Source organism: Egretta garzetta, unplaced genomic scaffold (genome assembly GCF_000687185.1).
Source record: "Egretta garzetta isolate BGI_Z169 unplaced genomic scaffold, ASM68718v1 scaffold843, whole genome shotgun sequence".
NCBI classification, from domain to species: Eukaryota; Metazoa; Chordata; class Aves; order Pelecaniformes; family Ardeidae; genus Egretta; species Egretta garzetta.
In genome coordinates, this window is record NW_009259176.1 from 159558 (window position 1) to 181522 (window position 21965).

The 21965-nt window shown below is 38.0% G+C and overlaps 1 protein-coding gene across 3 annotated transcripts in view; it reads left to right on the plus strand.

Annotated features, from left to right (window-relative positions):
* Window positions 1-18844, plus strand: part of STIM2 (stromal interaction molecule 2) — a 34223-nt gene extending 15379 nt beyond the window's left edge. Inside the window, exons 3-12 of one of the 3 annotated variants that reach the window (XM_035891182.1) lie at window positions 5144-5255; window positions 5930-6045; window positions 7424-7601; window positions 8520-8697; window positions 9312-9479; window positions 9683-9783; window positions 10033-10271; window positions 13890-14091; window positions 14367-14515; window positions 14896-15031. In XM_035891182.1, the coding sequence (XP_035747075.1) occupies window positions 5144-5255; window positions 5930-6045; window positions 7424-7601; window positions 8520-8697; window positions 9312-9479; window positions 9683-9783; window positions 10033-10271; window positions 13890-14091; window positions 14367-14515; window positions 14896-14933 (1481 nt within the window). In that variant the 3' untranslated portion in view covers window positions 14934-15031. Of the gene's footprint in view, window positions 1-5143; window positions 5256-5929; window positions 6046-7423; window positions 7602-8519; window positions 8698-9311; window positions 9480-9682; window positions 9784-10032; window positions 10272-11471; window positions 11563-13889; window positions 14092-14366; window positions 14516-14895 lie in introns of those variants that run through there. The other 2 variants (XM_035891180.1, XM_035891183.1) reach the window with 2 other exon arrangements.
* Window positions 18845-21965: the final 3121 nt, after the last annotated feature.

Consider the following 21965-nt stretch of genomic DNA (forward strand, 5'->3'; position numbering starts at 1 on the left):
AGGTAGGGTGCTGCATTCTTGGTGATGTAGCGTTGCCCCTTGGGACTTGATTTCGTAGCAAAGTAAAATTGTAAGAGGTCAAACCTGGAGTTCATTAATGGTTTATTATTGTCAGACTAATCTGAGTCCTACCAAAAACTAGTTTTTACAAATTGCCTTAAAAAGTGGTTTTTCTTTACCATTGTGGCATATTTGACCTTTATTGTGTAGTATGTCCTGTAGACTGCCCTATAATATAAAAAAAATCTTCTCCCCTGCCTTGTGTGTGTACTTTTTTTTTTCTTTAACTCTTTTTCCTTCTCTGTGGAAAGTAGAAGGTGACCTGAAGCCTGGTACCTTATTTATTGGGGGGGGGGAAGGCAAAAAATGGCTTTATGTTTGTATGTGTGATCACCTGTTGTATTCTGAACTAATGTTGCACAAGCATTCTTGCAGCAACTGAGACTAAACTGCATTCCACAGAGATGCTATGGTTGCCTTGCACTTTCTTAATCGTTTGCTGTCTCAGGTTTTAAATATCTAGAGATTGGGAATGCATGCAAGCAGGGCTTGGCCAAGGGTGAATTACATAATGCTGGTTGCTGTTCCAGGCCGGACCGGTGCAGTACTGCAGACTGGCCCTTCTGTGTGAGAGAGAGCAAGAGTTGTAATGCTAAGCTGTTGAAAAGACAGTCAGGCTCTTTCCTCTCGCTTTTTCATGCTGTTTAAAAACCTACTGGTGGCAGCATATTCCATGTTGCTGCTGAAGGTCCTGCTAAAACAAAACTAACTTTTGAATCCTTGTGTGTGCTTGATACAGAACAATCTTGTGTGTTTCTATACTGCCTGGTCAGCCTGTTCTCAACTTGAAACCTAATATATGGCTGTCGTTCATTCCTCACCAGGAAATACTCTTATCAAACATAACTTGATTTCTGAAAGGAGGAGGAGGCCTGTAGGGAGTACTGGGGCTGACACTGTAATGTTGTTTTACTTCATGCCTCCCTGCCCTGAAGCACCGTGCTACATGATAAATCTAACATGAAAAAGTGATATATAGCCTGATCTACTAATCAGCCATTAGTGTGGGTTAGCAAGGAGCAACTTTCATATGGGGCCAGTTTGAAGCTACTTTTGTGGTCTTTACCTTCAGGCATGTAGTTATAGCAGTTTAAAACAAAACAAACCTCCAAAACCCCAAATATGTGATCTGAAATAGAACAGCTGGTGCAAGTCTAGAGACAGTGTGTTGTGCTGGGGTGTAAATATGGTGGCTTCTACACCTGCCTGCCCAAGGCATGTTGCTGACATCCTTTCTCTCAAGATATATATTTGTGAAAATAGGTGTGAAAGGGAAGGATGATATGACTATTCTTAAAATGCATATAGCACTAAACTTAAAGTACTTGGCAGTTGCTCCCCAACTGTCCGAAGCACTATATTCTTTTTGAGTGTTTAAACTAAGGAAAAGTTACAACCTCTGCTAATTAGTAGAGCTGACACATTCTAATTGGCAATGCTGACAGAGATGAATTTCGGCTGGCCTGCTTGACTTTCAGTACACCTGGTGTATATCACTTGTCCTGTGTCATGTTTCAGTAGACTGTAGCTGCTTCTGCTGAAGAAAAGCCAATTTGCTTCTCAGTACTGTATGCTGTTGTAGAATAAACATGTATGTTACTCATGAGGTCTTATTGGAGACAAGTCAAACAATACTTCTTACCAATATATAGCAGGTAGAAGATGTGAACAAAAAGAACCAGTCTGACTGTTTTCACTGACATAAGTCAATCTCCCAGGGTTCCACTGTGGTGCTGCAGGAAAGGGAGAACAGGATAGTTTAGGGTCTGGTTCCACCTGGAAAAGTTGGAACACACCAGAATTCTTTTACATAATAAATTGTGAAATATGTGCACGGGCAGAGATTCAGACCCTGAAATCCCAGAACAAGACTTGACTGTCTGCATTGATTATGCTTAGCTTAAATGGTGACGGGTCATTTAAAAGGGCACAACATAGAATCATTTAGGTTGGAAAAGACCTTAAAGATCACAGAGTCCAACTGTTAACCTAACACTGCCAAGTCCACCACTGAACCACATCCCTAAGTGCCACACCTACATGCCTTCTAAATACCTCCAGCCTGTTCCAATGCTTGATAACCCTTTCAGTGAGGAAATTTTTCCTAATGTCTAACTTAAACCTGCCCTGGCTCAACTTCAGACCATTTCCCCTCATCCTATCACTTGTTACCTGGGAGAAGAGACTGACCCCCACCTCACTACACTGTCCTTTCAGGTAGTTGTAGAGGGTGATAAGGTCTCCCCTCAGCCTCATTTTCTCTAGGCTAAAGAACCCCAGTTGCCTCAGCCGTTCCTCATAAGACTTTGCTTCAGACCTCTCACCAGCTTTGTTGCTCTCCTCTGGACATGTTCCAGCACCTCAATGTCTTTCCTGTAGTGAGGGGCCCAAAACTGAACACAATATTTGAGATACAGCCTCACCAGTGCCAAGTATGCTTCCCTACTCCTGCTGGCCATGCTCTTCCTGATACAAGCCATGATGCCGTTGGCCTTCTTGGCCACCTGGGCACACTGCTGGCTCATGTTCAGCTGGCTGTTAACCAGTACCCCATGATCGCTATCCAGGCAGCTTTCCAGCCACTCACGCCCAAGCCTGTAGTGTTGCATGGGGTTGTTGTGACCCAAGTGCAGGATCCAGCACTTGGCCTTGTTAAACCTCACACAACTGGCCTTGGCCCATCAATCCAGCCTGCCCCAGTCCCTCTGCAGAGCCTTCCTACCCTCAAGCAGATCAACATTACCACCCTACTTGCTGTTGTCCACAAACTTACTGAGGGTGCACTCGATCCCCATCTCTAGATTACTGATAAAGAAGTTAAGCAGAACTGGCTCCAATACTGAGCCCTGTATACCAAATATATATATGCATATATAAAATGTGCGTATATATATTATAGTATATACAAATATACACATACCAAAAATAACCTTTATGAAAACAGGTAACAGTGTAAGAAGAATATAGAAAGTAAAAGTTCTGATTCTAGTTTGGGATAGACATTGGTTGCTTCTTTTCACAGTTTCTGTACTAATGGAGGCATCTGTTTTTTCCTAAACATAACAGGTTTGTGTGAGGAAACTTCCTTGATATTCTACGAAGGAAACATCACACCAGTCTAAGCAGTAGAGCAGATGTGATTGACTCTGCTAGAAACAACCTCAATATGTACCTTGTTTCTTACATGATACGTTTAAAATTACTACTGAATTATAAAAAAGTACAAAATTTATTAAATTTTGACAGAGCGACTACAAAATACTTTCAGCAGTAGCAGTGAAACTTCTTGATATTCTTTTTTTGGTCCCCCTCAATTTATAAACTCAGTGAATTGTGTGGCTTCTGAAATTGCATGTTCTGTACTGTCAGTGGTAAAGTCTGTAGCGTAGCTATTTTAGGTGATTTTTTTCCTATGTCACATCAAAACAATGCTTTTCCTTTGGATCAGCTTATAAACATATTTCTGGAATGCAGTTAAGGAGATTTTTTTGGGTCTTTTTGGATGATCTTACCACACTTTTGAAGATGGTTAGAATGACTTGTAATTTATTATTCATAAAACAGTTACGAATCTTTGCAAATAGACCCCAAATATTTTACATAAAATCTTTGAGTAATATGGCAAACAGTCTGTTGTAAGATCAATACCTGGAAAACAGTTTGTGGCTCAGAAGCAGAGGAAGAAATGGGACAGTGTGCTGGGAAGGAGGTGTAGCCATTTGTAGGGATAGAACACAAGTGATTTGTATTGTGAGTTTATTTTTTAAGTTATAAGTGGGTCTGTGAAATATGTTCTGTCTCTGGGTATCTGGAATAATGAAAATCTGAAATGTTTAGGCTTATTTTTCAGCTACACTGAGTGTAGGCAAGAGACCTAAAAGTCTTTATTTCAGTTTGAACTGAAATATGAATTTGAACTCATAAAAATTTCCATTGCCTGCAGCTTACCTGTCAAGCTTTCTGTAGCTCTTCCCAAAGGATCATTGTCAAAATTCACCACTGAGGATGTGTCCTTATGATAGGGTTTCTAAAGAAATCTCTGCCCAGCATTGTCACGTGCAAGTACTTTTAGAGACAGCAATGTTTAAAGAAAAAGGTATTTGTTCATGCAAAGATACGTCTGTCCAGGAGATGGCTGTCACTTTACTACTTTCACGTGCAGACAAACTTTTGCAGACTTCATAAGTGGAGAGAAAAATTTCCCTTCAACTTTGCCAGTGTGAAGCTGTAAGCTGTAGTAGGTTATCCTGTAAGGGCCAAAAATATGTGGTGTGTGGTGGTGTGGGGTTTTTTGGTTTTGGTTGGTTTTTTTGTTTGTTTTGTTTTTTGTTTTTTGGTTTTTTTTGTAAAATCTATGGGTAGTATTTCCTTATTTTCTTAGAGCGTCTGTAGCTATGAAGTTTATGTAGACTGCTGTTATACAGGAAAACTGTTGATTGTTCTCTACATATTTATTTTTTCTTAGTGGGAATATTATTGCATGTAATACAGCTGTTTTGGGCATATTTGAGAGAGTTTTAATTGTTTATCCTGTTAAGAGTTCTGCTCTCTTTCAGTATTTTCTTTCAATCTCCTTTCTTCCTCTCTTCTCTGCGCTCGTTTTGTGGTAGTAGGCATGAGCCTCTGTGAAGATTCTTGTGAAAACAAGTTCTTAAGCCATCATCCTGGGAAAGATCTTGGTACTTTGCCTTAAATGGTTACAGCACCTGCTGACTTGTTTATTTCTGTAAGGGTAGCAAGGGCAAAAGGATTGAGGCTGAGATCAGTTTAAGCAGATAAAAGTCACAAGATGCTGTCCTGATTTAAACTAAAGCAAAACATTATTCTGTGGAATTTTTAATAAAGAAATGTTTCTATTGGTTCCATGCTAGTTTGTTTATAGTTTGCCTAAGCTTCCTCTGAGAAGCATATAATGAAAAAGGCAAAATGCCAGAAACACCTTGGTGAATGTTAATGCTAATTTTTCTGCAGTTATATCTGGCTAAACCCTCTTGCTCACTGTAACCTGCTTTTTTCTACTGCTTGTCTTGCTATTGATTTTTAAAAAAATGGAAGGTAACGAAACTGATTTTTTTTCTTCCAGTTCATAACTGGACTCAAGAGGACACCCTTCAGTGGCTGTCAGAATTTGTTGAACTGCCCCAATACGAAAAGAATTTTAGAGACAGCAATGTCAATGGAACAACACTTCCCAGGTGAATGTACCTTCTGGATTAGTTTCAAATAATTCCCTGTAGGTTGCTACTTCAGTCTGTATGTGGGAAGAGCTCTGTGAACCTACAGTCTAACAGGATATGGACAAATGGGAGAAAAAAGAAACGTCCTCACAGTTTTGAAGAGCTGGCTACATTTTTTTCCTGCCAAAATATTTCAAAATATGAATGCTTCTTACCACTCTTCTTGTCTTAGTTTTGTTTCTTGCTGTTGAAGCTTTTATTGATGATCAAATTGAATTCTGTATGGTAGCGAACTTTCTTTTGAACAACTTCCAGCCTATTGTGTGTGTATACATCAAAAACTATCTGCAGAACCCCTTTTCTTGAGCATAACTGCTAAAATTGAGTATTGCATATATTTCAGACAGTTGGTGTCACATGTCGCAAATATACCATTACCTTATAACTATGCTAAAAGGATTTATTTCATGATTATTCCAGAAAGAAAGGAATAGGAAAACAATTTGACATTCTTCCTTTGCCACACGCTGATATGCTTTTTTATAGTACTACTGTTATTGTATTATACCTCTCACTCTAGTTGTATAACTGTGTCTGTTTGACAGTGGGAAATGCTATTGATGTATTTCTTTCCATAGACTGGTTTGAATATATCTTGTGCAATACATAATGTTTCATCTTACCATTAACAGGATAGCAGTAAATGAACATGCTTTCATGATCTCTCACTTGAAAATAATTGACCGGAGCCATAGACAGAAGCTTCAGCTTAAAGCCTTGGATGTTGTTTTATTTGGGCCTCTCACACGTTAGTAATTTTTTGAGTTTTTTCTTGTCTCTTATTTGTAAGAATTCAACAGAGAATACTTTCAGTGACACTTGATACTGTAGGTAGGACAGTTTACCTATTTTGTGGATGTACTGAAGGATTGCTTGGCATGTCTTGTGGAACAGGGAAACTAATTAAAAAAACATTACCAAGATGCTGGGATCAGGACAACGGTTCACTTCTGTATGTAAGATTACATAGAAATTTTACTATAACCCCACTTGACAGATGAATGTTGGCTTTTGTGTCACAAGAAGTGTCCTCTAAATGTTTTTGACTGTTTAAATTACAGTTATAGCTTATGTTACATTCACTTCCTAATTAGCTTGGACAGTGTAAGCTGGGATGCTGAAATGAGAGGGGATGACCTTCCCCAAGGAAGAAAAAAGGAGATGGTGCAAATCCAATACTGGTGTCTTTTGTGCAGACTCGAGTTTAAGTCCAGTTAAATTTAATGCAGCAGATCCATGTATGGCCCATTTTAGTACATGCAGATGTTTCCTTACCACATCATCAGTGAGCCGCGTGCTTGCTTGTACAGAGTGACAGATCTATTGTGGTACTGTGCATGTCGGGTATTCCTAAGCTAGGAGGCCCTTCCAGAGCTTGGTGGTCAGTTCAGGGACTAGTGAATGACTGCAAAAGTCAGGCCAGATCTGAGCTGGCCTGACTGATCTGAGTTAGCCTGACAGGTCTGAGCTGGAGATTTTTAGGGGAAAAAAAGGACTTTGTGTTTGCACTATGCCTTTAATGCTAGCAGAAACTGTCTTTTAAAAGTTTGGGTTTAGTTATTTGCACCTTTGGAAAGTTTTACTTACAAAGAAGTGTATGTGAATCTTGGGTATAATACTTTGACCATCTGGGTTTTGCTTTTAAAAAGTGCTGCTATTAGCTCTACTTACCCTTTAAAAATCTACTTTATTTTGTACAAGTGCATTTTTAACTCGGCATAGTGTATTCCAGAGGGCACAGAGTGGGGAAAACTTACTGCAACATAACTAAGTTCCTACTGGCCTGATAAAGTGTTAATTGGAGAAAGTCTCTCTTAACTCATTTAAATAAAGATACAGACTATGTATTGTAAAAGCTTAGTAACCTTTCCTCAATCTAATATATGTTTTAGTATAGAATAAGTAGATTGTGTTAGAGCAGAATTGCTTATGTTGTATGGAAAATGCTCTGTAATCCATTTTTAAGATCGAAATGTGGTTGATGGAGATGGTTTGAGGTAAATGAGCTGGAATTCTGTTTAGTTAGCATGAGGTTCTGTCACATTTTCGGCGGGGGTGGGGAGGAAGTCTATAGTCTCTTGTTTGTATCAATGAACTAGTTAATGATCATGTTATTCTCTGCACAGGTCCCCCTCACAACTGGATGAAGGATTTTATATTAACGGTTTCTATAGTTATTGGTTTTGGAGGCTGCTGGTTTGCCTATACACAGAACAGAACCTCAAGAGAACATATCACAAAAATGATGAAGGACTTAGAAAGTCTCCAAACAGCAGAGCAAAGTCTTCTTGACTTGCAGGAAAGGTACAAAAAGTAAAAAAGTTAATGTTTAGTTGTCCTTTTGTTTTGAGATTAAATACAAATACAGATCCTTTACAGTCATCAATTATTTGCATTAAGCTGGATTGCATGGATTTTTTGATCTTCATTTTGCATGGAAATTGTGATTTCAGTGACCGAAGGGGTTTTGGGCAGAAACTGCCTTTGGGTATTTTAGCAAGCAATATGAACTTGGGGATGAAGGTAGAGAATAGAGGTTCAATCTTTTTTGTCTACAGATTTAGAAGTATGTACTGTTATTTTCATATAATGACAGTTTACTTTGGAATACTTATATGGAAATGAAAACATTTCTTCTAGTTTTAAGCTCTTAAGATTGAAACAGACTTGGACTGATTGCTTTCTATAGCTTATTTAGCAGTGTGAGAGTTAATGGTCTTCTCTGGTGCACCTGTAACTCAATTGTCTATAAAGACTTGTATTTTGATCTTATTATACCTCTAATGAAGGTTCACCTAAAAGTTCTCATATTTTGTCTGATGTGGACATGCCATTTTGTGATGCAATTGCTGCTTGTTCATGAAGCTTGCACAGTCTTTATTACCACAGAATGGTTGAGGTTGGAAGGGACTTCTGGAGGTCATCTTGTCCAACCCCACCTGCTCAAGCAGGATCATCTAGAACAGGTTGCTCAGGACCATGTCCAGGCAGCTTCTGAATATGTCCAAGGATGGAGACTCTACCACCTCCCTGGGCAATCTGTGCCAGTGCTCAGTCACCCTCATGGTGAAAGTGTTTCCTGATGTTCAGACGGAACTTCTTGTGTCCTTGTGTTTTGGTTTGCGCCCATTGCCTCTTGCTGGACATGTTTTCTTCTACTGAGGACTGCAACTTTTAACAAATATGCCATGTATTTTCCCATATTTTTGTTCAATTGTGAAGGCTTGAGAAGGCACAAGAAGAGAATAGAAATGTTGCTGTGGAAAAGCAAAATCTGGAGCGCAAAATGATGGATGAGATCAATGATGCAAAACGAGAAGCTCATCGCCTAAGGGAGTTGAGGGAGGGAGCTGAATGTGAGCTCAGCAGGCTCAAATATGCAGAGGAAGAGCTAGTACAGGTATCTGCAAACCGTTTATAATTTTAGTGTTGACTTTAAAGTGGTCCTGGTTTTACTAGATTCTTAGGAGTGTTTAAAGCAGCATTTCTCTAATGCTAGATTTGAATTGAAAAATTCTGAGAACACTTAATGATTGTCTGTCAATCATGACATTATCTAGTAAAGTAATCCTGAAACTATGAAAAGACATACGCTTTGTATATTAGCTTATTATAATGTTGTTGGATTCATGGAACAAAATATATACAAAAGCTTTTTTCTATCTTGTTATCAGATGACATATAATAGCTTTGTCTCACTCTTCTGAGTAGCAATAGATTGGATTAATTGTACTAAATAAAAATGCTGTCTTACAAAAATAATCAAGCTTCAAGTTAGGGAATATATATTGATAAGAAAAAAAAGAATCTGAGTATAATATAGTATATGGAAATCCTGTATCCTGGTATATTTCAGAAATGCCTGATCTGCCTTCCCGACAGCAATTGGTGCACACCAAAGCTCTGTAAAGCCTTAGTATGTTGCTGTGGGGTATAAAGGTGCTTATATTTCACTTTCTTCTGCAGTCAGTTCTAATGATAATCTTGATGACACCTTTTTTTTTTGATTGCTAGGTTCGCATGGCTTTAAAAAAGGCTGAGAAAGAGTTTGAGCTGAGAAGTAATTGGTCTGTTCCCGAAGCTTTGCAGAAGTGGCTTCAGTTAACACATGAAGTTGAAGTACAATATTACAATATCAAAAGACAGCATGCAGAAATGCAATTAGCGATCGCCAAAGATGAGGTACTAATTCTTCAGCTACTTAAAGACTTTTTGATCTGTTGTTGAATATATGAAATAGTAAATACAAATCATTCAGCTATGTGTTTGGATGTTATTTTCTTCTGAGTTGTTTTTTGCTACCTGTCAATATTGCTAATGTTTTGCTATCTGTGTTAAGTATATAACTTCTAATTTTATGTGTTTCATTTTATCTTGCTTTTTAGGCAGAAAAGATAAAAAAGAAGAGAAGCACTGTATTTGGAACATTACATGTTGCACACAGCTCCTCCCTGGATGAAGTGGACCATAAAATCCTTGAAGCAAAGTAAGTATTATCAGGTTGCATATTCTTTTCTGATTATTTATTCCTGGAACAATGGAATTTTTTGAGAGTTAGGGAATTTAATCTCTTAGTGGTTTTGCACTTTTAAGTAAAACAGTTTAAAAGATATTAAAGTGTGAATATTTAGGCAGCCCTAATGGATCTTCTGGTATGCTAGAAGGACTGTGCTTGTGTTGCTTTGCTTTGTCATTAAGAACAGTGTATGTAATTCTAATGTGTGCTTTTCTTCAGGAAAGCACTCTCTGAGTTGACGACATGTTTGCGAGAGCGTCTTTATCGATGGCAACAGATTGAGAAGATTTGTGGTTTTCAAATAGCACACAATTCTGGGCTACCAAGCTTGACCTCCTCTCTCTACTCTGATCACAGCTGGGTAGTTATGCCTCGAGTTTCCATTCCTCCTTACCCGATTGCAGGGGGAGTTGATGACTTAGATGAAGATACTCCTCCAATAGTTTCACAGTTTCATGGTAAGTGGTGAGCTCAGTAAAAAGAAAGGGGAAAAACTGTGGAGGCATGGGATTTTAGAGTCAGGTGGGAGGAGAGTGCTGAAATCAAACAGGGTTGGATCAAAGTCAAAAGGACCAAAATTGTATCTAGCATTTCAGATGCATCTTTTGGGTCTTGCAATAATGATAATGTGAGGAAAAAGCCTTTATTCCCTTTCAGGGTGTGTGTGTGTGGGGGGGGCAGCAGCACAAATCCTACTAAGGTTTTGAAAGCTCACTTGTTATGCTTGGATTGCCACTTAGACAAAAAATTGAGTAATGCTGAATTTCTGCTAGCACACTTATTCTTTCAGATGGAAGGGATGGAGGTAGTCTAGGGTCCCTTGAGCTACTAGGAAGATCACACCCGCATGCTACATAGCCGTTCAAACATTCTTTAGTGGTTGGAACAAAATCCTGTTGTTGTCCAAGGGAAGCTTTCAGGCAGAATGTTTGTGTTTGGATACAGAGGATTGTTTGAGTGCAAGGCAGAGAGGCCAAGTGCTGGAGGGAGGGAAATCCAGCTTTGGTTAAACTATGATGAGAAGACGTACACTGGGGATTCAGACCACCCTTGTATCCTGAGTCATTGCGTCAATACAAGAGCTTGTTTCATGGAAGTTGTAATTAACTGGACTCTAGAGGCAAATCAAAAAGACGAGCTCCCACGTAGCTATTCAAACAAGCAATATCAAGCTGAGGAATGGGTAGGGAAGAAAACTTTGTCATATGTGTACATTTTTCTTCCATGGCTGGGATTCTCAGAAGAAATTAGAACCGTGTTTTAAAATAGGATAAGGAGAATAGTTGCCACTTTGCTGGCTTCGTTTAGCGTGCCCTGGGCACGTGTTTTTCTTCTGAATGTACCAACCTTTTTTCTACAAGCCATGTTGAAAAGTTCGTTAATCCCCTTGCTATGCTACTTACTTATTTTTAAAGAATACTGTTTCTGTAGTCATTTTCACTGTGAAGGTTTTGATTTAAACTTTAGCAACAGATTTCTTGGATGGCCCATTAAAGTACGGATGCCTAGAGTTAAACTTCCAAGTCTAGATGGAGAAGTCTGTGGTCTGACTTCAAAATGAAGAGCTCCATTTATTATCATGACTTTCTAGATAGTCTGAAATGACAAAACACTTAGATACATATATAAGACTTCAGATTGTGATTTTTTTTTTTTAGTAATTCTTCCCATTTTTAGGTCTTGCATAGAAGTGAAGCCAAAGAGCAAACTACAGTGAGTTCAGCAGAAGTATGATTAGTGAAGGACTGTACAGTTTGTAAGAGCATGCTTAGTTGAAACTTTACTGTATGCTTTTAGAATGATGGTTTAATTTTTTTTGTTAAAGTTCAGTTCATTTGGAAGTATTTAGCTAATGGGTGTTGTCTCAGTGATGAAAATTATCTGAATCTTAGTAGTGTTACAAAAACTTTAAATGTGTTTTTCTGAATTTTGATAAGGCGCCGAGAGCCTGATTTAGTTCAAGTGATCACAAGTAGCTTCTCCTTAATTTACTGGCTTTTAAAACTTCTACTCAGTAAAAAAAAAACCTGAAGACACTTGGGAGTGAGGAAAGGGAGGGAAAATATGCTAAGTGATCTGTTGTTGAAACCAGTTCAGGAGTCAAATTATTGTAGGTTAGTTTGGTAACTGCTAAATTATTCCTGTCCCTTAGACAAAAATGACAAATGTACACGAGGAAAGACGGAAGCAAAATGGCTCATCTCACTCTTGAGGCTTCAGGCAAAATGCAGTGTGCAGACAGGTCAGTTATGAGCAAGACTGTTGCAGAGTCTGGAGCTGAACTGAGCTGTCTGGGCTGTTACCTTGCCCCAGCACCCTTTGATCTCATAACATCGACAAAATTTGAAGTCTGCCAGACAGGCTTCTTTGTGCCGCAGCAATTGGGATGACAGGCTAAAATGGTGTGAAGGTATAAGTTCTGTTTAATCAATCCCAAGCTGAAGAACAAAAGGAGATGAAGAAATAGATGTATGAGACTGGGATAAAGTCATTACAGGAAGGTGATAGTGAAGCTTCTACTTTTCCATTGACTGATTAGGATTCAACTGATTCCTTGATTTTCTGAGTTTAATTTGTACTAGAAAATTCTAGCTGTTAAATCATCATAGCTGAATCCTTCATAATCCCATGTATATACACCTGCGAGGAACCAAAATGCTTGTAACTCCTCTCAAAATTCACTGGCGGTGCAACCTTGTTCTTTTTTACATCAGTGAGTAGGATGGCATCTGATTTACCTGGACACATAGTACAAATTTCCTAAAGGGATTCTTACTCTCATCTCAGTTCACATTTGGTTTTTTTAGGAATATTTTTGTAATGACACAAGCTTATTTTTGAGCTGCTGACACCTGCCTTTCAGGTCAGTAGGGATTTCATCAAAAGTAAAATCAAAAGTTTGAATTACATGATGACTGTCATGTTGGAACTTGTAAACCTTTCTTTTCTGCTCAGCCTGGCAGGAAACAAAGTCTAAGTGTTGGCGAACGTGCAGCTACTTTCTGTTTTGTGGAAGTTGTGATTTCCTGGACTAAAAGCAGAATGAAAACTCAACCTTTCCTGAGATTCCAGGAGGGAAACTGTAATTTACCTGATGCTAAACTGGCATCTCAAAAAAATAAAACTACTCTGTCAGGCTAGACATCCTTGTCTACAAAAATAATTGATTTTTTTTTTTTAGTGTTTTGTGTTTGGTAAACATTTGGAACATTAGTGAGGGTATGGTCTGCCTAACCTAAGCAGTGATGCATTCTGTCGGGTAGTTTGAGGCGGGGTGTGAGAAATCCTGAGGCTCACGTACAGCTGGCCTGAAAACAGGTCTGTAGATTTATTTCCATAGAAGTGTTGCTGCCTAATCATCTTTTGAAGGAGGAATTGGATTAGGACCATTTTAGTTTGTCACTTCCTGCTAGATACTTTCCTGGTCAAGTCTTGTGTTGCTGTCTCCACCCATTCTTAGTATTTTTGTTTCCGGAAATTCATAGTTATCCTGGCAAAAGAAAGAGTTATCAAATAGGAAATTCCTGAGCTTAAAATGAGGCTCAATGATATATTTTTTTTTTTATCATGTTATATAAATTAAATTGGTCATCCATGCCTAACATAACTTTCAACTAGTGCAGTGTGTTTCAGTTGGCTGTTTGGTTAGGTATAGCTACATTGCAAAACTTTTACTTACTCTTTTAAGCTCCAAATTGCCACACAAGTGAAATACAGGATATTGTGTAACATACTAATTACAACACTGCTATTTTTAGTTTACAAAGGGCTGGGAGTTTCAGTAGAATCTTTCTCTTTGTTCTCAAAAGAGCATAGTGAGCCAGAGCTTTGGTGCACATGGTCAGAGTAGTATTTGGTAGGCAGGCACAAAACTGCTGCAGTTGCATCTTGGTTAGCTGCTTCATCTAACTGTAGAATGTATAAGGTGGAGATGCCAGTCTTTCTTCCCTCTAAACACTTGAGCAATGTCAAAGTTGTTTAAGAATCACTGTGGCTGAAGCAGATACTGTTCAGAGTAGATACTGTTAACATCAATGTCACTTGGAGGGTTTTGGTCTGCTTTTTCTTTGCCTCAGGGTCCATTGTAAAACCTCCCAGCACACTGGCAAGAAGCAGTAGCTTGTGTCGATCGAGACGCAGTGTTGTGCCATCATCTCCACAGTCTCAGCATGCTTTGCACTCCCCTGACCCTGACATCCTTTCTGTGTCAAGCTGCCCAGCTCTTTATCGAACTGAAGATGAGGAGGAAGCCATTTACTTCTCTGCCGATAAACAATGGTACGGAGATTAGCAAACAGCACTTGGAACTTTGATAGGATTATTTGAGACTAACAGTTTAGAATTAGAGGTTGAACCAAGCCAAAAGTTAAAGTAATGTGTAGGATAATATAAATTAATATAGTCCACATGAAACAGAGACAGTTCTTGTCTGGTATGTGTATGTAAATAGTTAGCATGTCATATACAGTTAAGTAATGTTACAATCCAGGGTGCACTGAACTAACCCTGATTCTCCATTACAATATGTTACTGGCTTTTACATCTGAAACTAGGATCAAAAGCAATGTCAGCTACTGGGCGAAGAGAAGATGGATGGTAACACAATTCTTACAGCATGTTGAGCGTGTACCTACTCTTGTTACATGGCCTCATAGGAAAAGGTTAAATTCCTTTTGGAAGGAGCAAATGAGCTTGTTGAAAGGTAGGGACACTTGTCCTGAAGAAACTTTTTGTATATGATAGGCTTAAATCTCCTTCTTTCATTTCGTAACTTTTCTGACTTCATGTGCCAGAAAGATTCTTTGAAGTGAGATACAAATGACTGATTCTGGGCAGATGCTGCTGCCCACAAAAAACCAAGATTACACAAATTAATTATCTTAAGTTTAGATAATAAAATGATGTAATGAAAGTTGTAAATAAAAATGTTGAACTTAATGTTTTTTTGTTAATTAACTACTAAGGAGAATTGTGGGTGGTGCTTTTAGACTAATGTTATTGATTCTAAATTAATTTCCTTTTTAACTGCATGAAGGAAACAGTAGTTTTATTATGTTTTCTCTTTTCTGTGCTCTGACTCAGGGAGGTACAGGAAACAGGTTCGGAATGTGACTCCTTAAATTCATCCACTGGAAGGAAGCAGTCTCCTCCGGCAAGTCTTGAGATGTACCAGACACTTTCTCCTCAGAAAGTATCCCCGGAAGAGTTCTCACTGGAGGAATCGTCTACAGGGGACTCCTCTTCCCTAACTGCAGATATTTCTAGGGGCTCTCCTGACTGTGTAGGCATGGCAGAAACTAAGAGCATGATCTTTAGTCCTGCAAGCAAAGTTTATAACGGAATCCTGGAGAAGTCCTGCAGCATGAACCAGCTTTCAACTGGGATCCCAGTCCCAAAGCCTCGGCACACCTCATGTTCTTCAGCCAGCAGTGATAGTAAACCCAGCCATGAAGCTGCTTCTGTCCCTAGGATAAGTAGCATCCCACAGGACCTGTACCAAAATGGCGAAAAAAACAAAAAGCCATCAAAAATAAAAAGCCTCTTTAAGAAAAAGTGTAAGTGAGGTGGGCAGAAGAAACCTGTAGTAATGTTATAAGAACTCTATTTTTTACATCTTTAGGAATGTAATTCCATTTGAGCATTCCAGACTGGATGCCCTAATGGGATGCTCTGTAGGTCAACTATATTTAACTGACTGTACTGTCAAAGGTCATGCCAGCTGTCAATGAGAAATCATTAAAAAGTTCAGACAGTTTACATCCATTTCTGCCTATTTATTTCTTTTTTTTTTTAGTTTGTCTTTTTTTAGTGTTTTGGTTTTTTTAATTTTATTTTGTTGGGTTGGTTTTTTTTTTTAGTTTATTCATAAACCATTTTTAAGCCACTTTGGACTTCTAAGCTTTAATGGACTAGTAAGCCTCCCTGGGCTTGCCAAAGTTTCTTGTTTACTGGAGCATCTTCTTATCTTTCCGTAGAGCTAGGACATTTACCTACTGGACTTTAAAAAAACTGAAAGAAGTAGAACTAATTGAATTGCACTACTGTTTTACAGACTGGAAAAGTCTCTCTGCAAGTGAAACTGAAAGACTTGTATTTGACTGAGAAGAAGAATCTTTTCACTTTTAGATCTTTCGGGGTTTTTAAGTAGAACTTAGGATTTCTAATTGACTTGATTCCTGGAAATGGAAATGCCATGCTTTTATTATGGGAAGCTTTGTTAGATGCATTTATTATTAGAATGGTTCAAGTCCTGCTGTAAAGATCATGTTTTTCCCAGGACATTCACTGTGATTTTACTTCACTGCAGGCTGTATGACAAAAACAAACAAAAAAAAAAAAAAAAGGAAAAGGAAAAAGTAATTTAACAAGAGAAGAGGCTCTTGATTCCTTATGCAAGTGATGGATATGAAACTTGATTGAGAACTGAAAATATTCGCCCTCTTAAAGTGAGGAGGGGGATAGTAGCTTTTGTTTACAGATTGATGGACAATGGACACTTGGCTTGTGAAAGTTTGTACTGTGGTAAAGATAATAAATTGGAAACATTATTGTGCTTGGGAATGTTCCAATTTTAGCTGATGCTTGTTTCAGAGGTCCTGTTAATTGAAAGCTGTTGTAGGCTACATTGCTTATGCTTACTGCTGTGTATAAGTTATATTTTTTGGATTAGCTATTAATGTCTTAATGTCCTCCTTTTGTAAGATTTCATACACTTTATTTTTGTATAGTTTGAAGATTTAGCTGTTCAGACATGTCTGAAGTAAATGGTATAATTTTATAATGCATACTGTTATACTAACTCATAATTTTAGATATAAAGATAGATATAAAGGTGAGAGTCGACATGCTTCAGATAAAAGCAATTTTTATGTTAAGCTTTTATAGGGAGAGATGAAATTGCTACGAGGTAATAAGGAAGCCTTCTTAGGGCAAGAGTAGCTAGTTGTTCAAAACCATCTTTTTAGTTTTTTTAACAGTTGGAGACAAGAAATGTACTGCTTGAGCAACAGTGCCTTTTATTCAGTTTGTCTGAAAATATTAATACTGAGCAGGAATTTGTTTTGAGGTACATTCCAAAGAAATACTTCTTGCTCTAGTGAACACAAGCAATTAATTTACCCAGTGATGACTAAATAGTTTCAGCTCTTCCATAGGGGCATTCTAGTTGCCTCAGTAACAGGTGCCGCTGCCAGGGACCGGTGATTAGGGGCTCACTTCTTGCCAATATGTACATGCTGTACTGTATGAAAGAATTAAATCACTGACTGCCTAAATTTTTTTCCAGTATGGAGCCTTCAAAACCTGTAGCTAATTGAAATCAAGTAATACATGTCTTTTCTATCACTTTCTAATTAGGTTCCACTGCACATAACTGATGTGCTAGTTCTGTCCTCAGGAAGCGATGGTCATGTTAACAGAGGCATTTACTGTGGCTAGTGAAACTGTTAGAAGAGGAGGGTTAAGAAGTGGGATGGAGACCTTAAAAGTCCTGGTACATTGATTAATTCCTTAAGAGAACAGAAGGAATCCAGAGTTTTACTGTCTAACAAAGAATGATTGTATATCACCCATACAGAAAACCATAGGAATCAACTGTTTGGTAAAGTTTGGAGACGAGAAAAATTGGTGGAACAGAAAATAATGAGAGCAAGCTACTGTTCCATTATTCTCTGAATCATCAGATTGAACAGCTATAGCTTCAAAAAAGTCATCACAAGGTAACAATGGTCTCGTTGAACAAAGGTTGTACACTCTGTTCATGGTAGACAAAAAAAGCAGTGATGCAAAAAGACTTGTGCCTGAGAAACCAGCTCAGTGTTGAGCCTTCAGAGTTGTAGTTAAAAGCCTGATGAAGTACTTGAACATGTACAAAGGGAAAAACCAGAGAAAAGTAGGGAACTTATTTTGCCTCCTAAACAGCATGGAGAAGACTACTACCAGAAAAATGTTCAATTTTTGATGTCTGTGCTTGAGAAGGCTATAGCAATAATTGAGTTTAAAGGAAGGTCTGGATAGTAGATCTTGCAGTGTGATGTTTGAGAAACTCTGTATCTGTCATTACCAAAGAAGATGAAGTGGCATATTGATACTGGAGAGTAAATATTTACACATGGAAAAAAACATCTGGTACTGAGGAGTGGGAGGACAGCACTTCTTAATTCTGACATCAAAGTCAGGCAAACTCAAATACCGAGAAGCCAAAAGGGACAAATTCGGTTTTCTGTAGTAAGTATACCTAAAAATTAAAATAGAGGAGGTGTTGAATGCTTCATTGGCTGTGAGTTTAAGTGTTAAGTATCTTTTTAAAATACACAATTTAACTGTCTTCTGGAAAAAAATGTTATGGTGTTGTACAAACAAATGGGATGAGATTATCATAGTGATAGATTTTGGCTTCAAAATGGCAAACCTTTGGAGCACAGACTGCTCTCAACACTCAGTTTATCACCAGCTGTCCTGTAACTTTATAGCTGCTACTTAATAAATGTTATAGAACTAAAAGCTTAAGTTAATATGATCAGAAGTAGTGAGTATTGAATGTTGGAGCACAAACTGTAATTTTAAGTTCATAGAGTTGGGGTTTTTTTAATTCTTTTAATAGACGCCTTGCATATCTTGCCACCTAAATTTGCCCACAGTCTAAGTGACTTGCATTGCTCCTACTATGGTTACTGTAGAAATGCTTACCTTCAAACTATTAGCATCCTTTTGCTAAGATACATTGAGAGCATGGACTCTAAGGTGGATCCTCACTGGCAAACATCAAATCCAGTCATAATGTTGAAGTACCTGGCATACTTCTGACATCTCAGAAGTGAGACAATGTGCTTTAAAAGGTCCTCTGTTTTTCCTCCATTTGCTTAACGGTGTAACTTGAACTGGCTGGCAGTCAGTGAGTCCAGCCAGCATTCCAGTCATTAGGATTTTTGTAAGACATGTCAGTCATTCAAGACAATCATCCAGTGTCATCATCCTTAAATGGCTGAGGACTTTCTAAGCTCTAAACTCAGAATGGTTGTGATTAGAGGTGGTGTTTAATTCTCCAGTATTTTTTGGAAGATGATGATCTCTGCTTTCTTAAGTATTTTGTTAGTCCTTTGTCAGGACAGCAGCCCCTTTATGAAAACTGCATAAAAGACTTCTCCTGGAAGATGTTACCATTTAAGTCTTTCACCTGTAAAAGGAAGAAGTGTCAAGTGTGTGGTTCTACATAAAGAAGTAGAAAAAACCATCAATTCTTCCAAAACCGAACTTCCTTACTTCACTGGTACCTAGGTAGTAGATTACCCTCCACTTTCTGATGGACAGTTTGCTGAAAGAGGGAAGATTCTCCATCATAGTCAAGGTAATAATGCTATAGTAAGAATACAGTTCCTCATTTGGAAGCCTCGAAGATGGCGAAGCCAAGGCCACTTGACTTCAATTTTCTTATGATATTTGTGGATGCCAGCTTGAGTTAGGCATTGACTTATCAATGATGGAAAGCCTAAAAAGATAAAATTAATTAGAAATTGGAGCTTTGAAGATTTTGCCCTTTTGCTTCCCAGTGCATGGGAAAACAGCATACACAGAGAGATGAGCTCTAATTAGCATTTCTCATGCCACCAGCTTTTAGAGCTTCAGGATAGTTTCATTCCATTTCCAAGATGCATTGCTGGAGAGGGACTACTACCTTAATTTTATGATGTATGCAAAGAAGCATTTTATTTTTAATCTACTTACAAGCAGGGGAGAATAATATAAACAAACTGAATGCTTAACTTAAAAAGAAAAATTTTTTTTAAAGCCAAATAGAGGAATTACTGGTTCTTGGACCTCTTTACTATTTGCTTATCTCCTTGTACAATATGTTAAGTAGGGTGAACATGGTTTTCTAATCTATTCCAGTTGCACTGACTAAAGTGATGCATTACTATCTCATGTTTGAAACACTGCTCTGAACTGCTGTAGGCATTTTAATCCTGGATGTTGCATCTTTGTTGAATAATGGCTAAGCCTACTAAGGCTGTTTGATTCTAAGTGCTGGTAAACTTTTCTACTAGTGACTTAAAGACAGGTGTTGGTGTCACCAATAACCAAAAAAGGCTTTTGCCAGTAGTTTGACTGCCTGACAGCCTGTAAATGTTTAGGTAACTCTTCTTCGAGGCTTCGGTAGCAATTCAACAGCGTCGTACACATTTTCAGTAGATAGCTTTCCCTTCCAGCCCTGTAGAGATGGTGCTGATCTGAAACTCTGCTTAGTCCTCTCTTGCATAAATAGAATGCACTGATTCATATAAATTGTGACAATATTAACCTTTTAAAGTGTTATTCCCAGTTGCACTTGCATCTGACAGTACTTAAGCAAGATGGCAGTACTTATCAGTCCGCTTCAGTCTTTCAGAAATAAAATGGATTTGTATTACCTTTTTTTTTTTTTCTCTACAACTTTGAATCTCAAGTTTACCAAATTGTGTGTGTGTTCTGGGTATTTAATGCTTCACTGAAATGAAAATGGGAAGGTTGGTCTCTGCTTAGATGCTAAGGAAAGCACACTTGAACAGGGTAAAAAAGAAATTCCTCTTGCTCGTTGCAGGGGATAAAAAAGACTTCAGAGGTATTTCATCTGCTCCTAAGTCAGAAGTCTAAGGAATGCTCACAACTTACATTGCTGGAGATGAGAGGTACATTCAATCTGAAAGCTTTCAGATCAGTAACTCTTTATCCAAGAAAAAACTCTTCCTTCTTTAGACGTACTATGCAGGGCATTACCTTCATATTTCTATTCCATTTTTGACCCAGCATTAAGTTTGGTAGTTACAGCACTAACTTACGTGATTGCCAGACCTCAGAGCAGTTTCAGATAATGATTTCAGTAGCATGTCTTAAAGTCAATTTTGGTTTAATATGTGCAAAAGATATCTGAATTATGACTTTCTCCTTTACATTCCATTTATTTTAGTTCAACTCAGTTCTTTGTGATCCCTCAACTGTTAATAAACAGGTACTGACGGTTGATTCTTGTTCATGTTTAGAGTACAGTTTTTTCAGCTGAGAATTGCTAATAGATAAGTGGTAGGTAGTTGCTTTTTAAAGACTAGATCATGGTTGGATATTGTAAAAATACTGCTGTGCTTCAGTTGAACTAGGTACAGCATTGACTGGTGCAATTTGTGTATGAGTGGTAAAGTTATCCTTTTTAAATTCCCCTTTGTTTTTTATTTGTATCTTAACTTGATGCTGCACAATTACTTTCAGACTTGAATTCATTTAAAATTAAGGTCAGTATGTCCAGCCCTACAAAAGTCAGTCTTCAATTATTGGTCAGCTATCAGTCCATTCTAACTGAAATGAATTAAAACCTTGAATATTTGTACTAGCTTATTAGCTTGTTAGGTCGTAGAATGGGTTCCTGGAAGTCTTCAGGTGGAAGGCAGAGGACTTCTGAAGTGAACCAGCTAACCTGTGTTCTTTATCAGCTTTCAAATCCATCTCCCAATAAGACTGAGTCTCCCCAGGGGAATGTAGATGTACTTACTGCTTGGAACTTTGTAGTTAATGATATTTGGCTAATTCTAATAACTTGCATGTGTGCTATGCTTGCTTGCTTTTCAATAGCTGACAAAAGCTGTAGGAGATCTTGGGGGTTTGTTTATAAAAATTGCTGTTTAAAGAAAAAAGACTGGCAAGAGAAATCTGCCAGGCTGTAAACTGACTAGAACCAATAAAGATCCCATCTTTTTGTCTAAAAGAATTGTTTAAATAGTACTTAATGAAATGAATTGGGTAGCATGTGTATTTTCACATTGCTGTCCTCCAAGCAACAAAAATAATTAAAATACCTACCTTTCAGCAAGGCTATTTGGGAGATGTCTTGCCCTGTTTTTATTTTTAATTTAAATAACATTGAGTTGTAGTGCATATTAATGTCTGACTTAAAAGATTAGCAGAATTTGAATGACTTGCATTGTTTTGTTTAATTACAGCTTTATAAAAATGTAGATATTTGCATAAAGCCCGCCACTGGATCTAGGTGTGGTTCAATGACATAGCAAGAAGAGGACCAAGACAAGTAAATATGTGCACAGTTTAAATCTTACTTAAGATGCTTTACTGTTATGGGAAGAGATGTTCTCCATGCAAACTCTGCTCTTCCTCTATTTGCTCTTAGC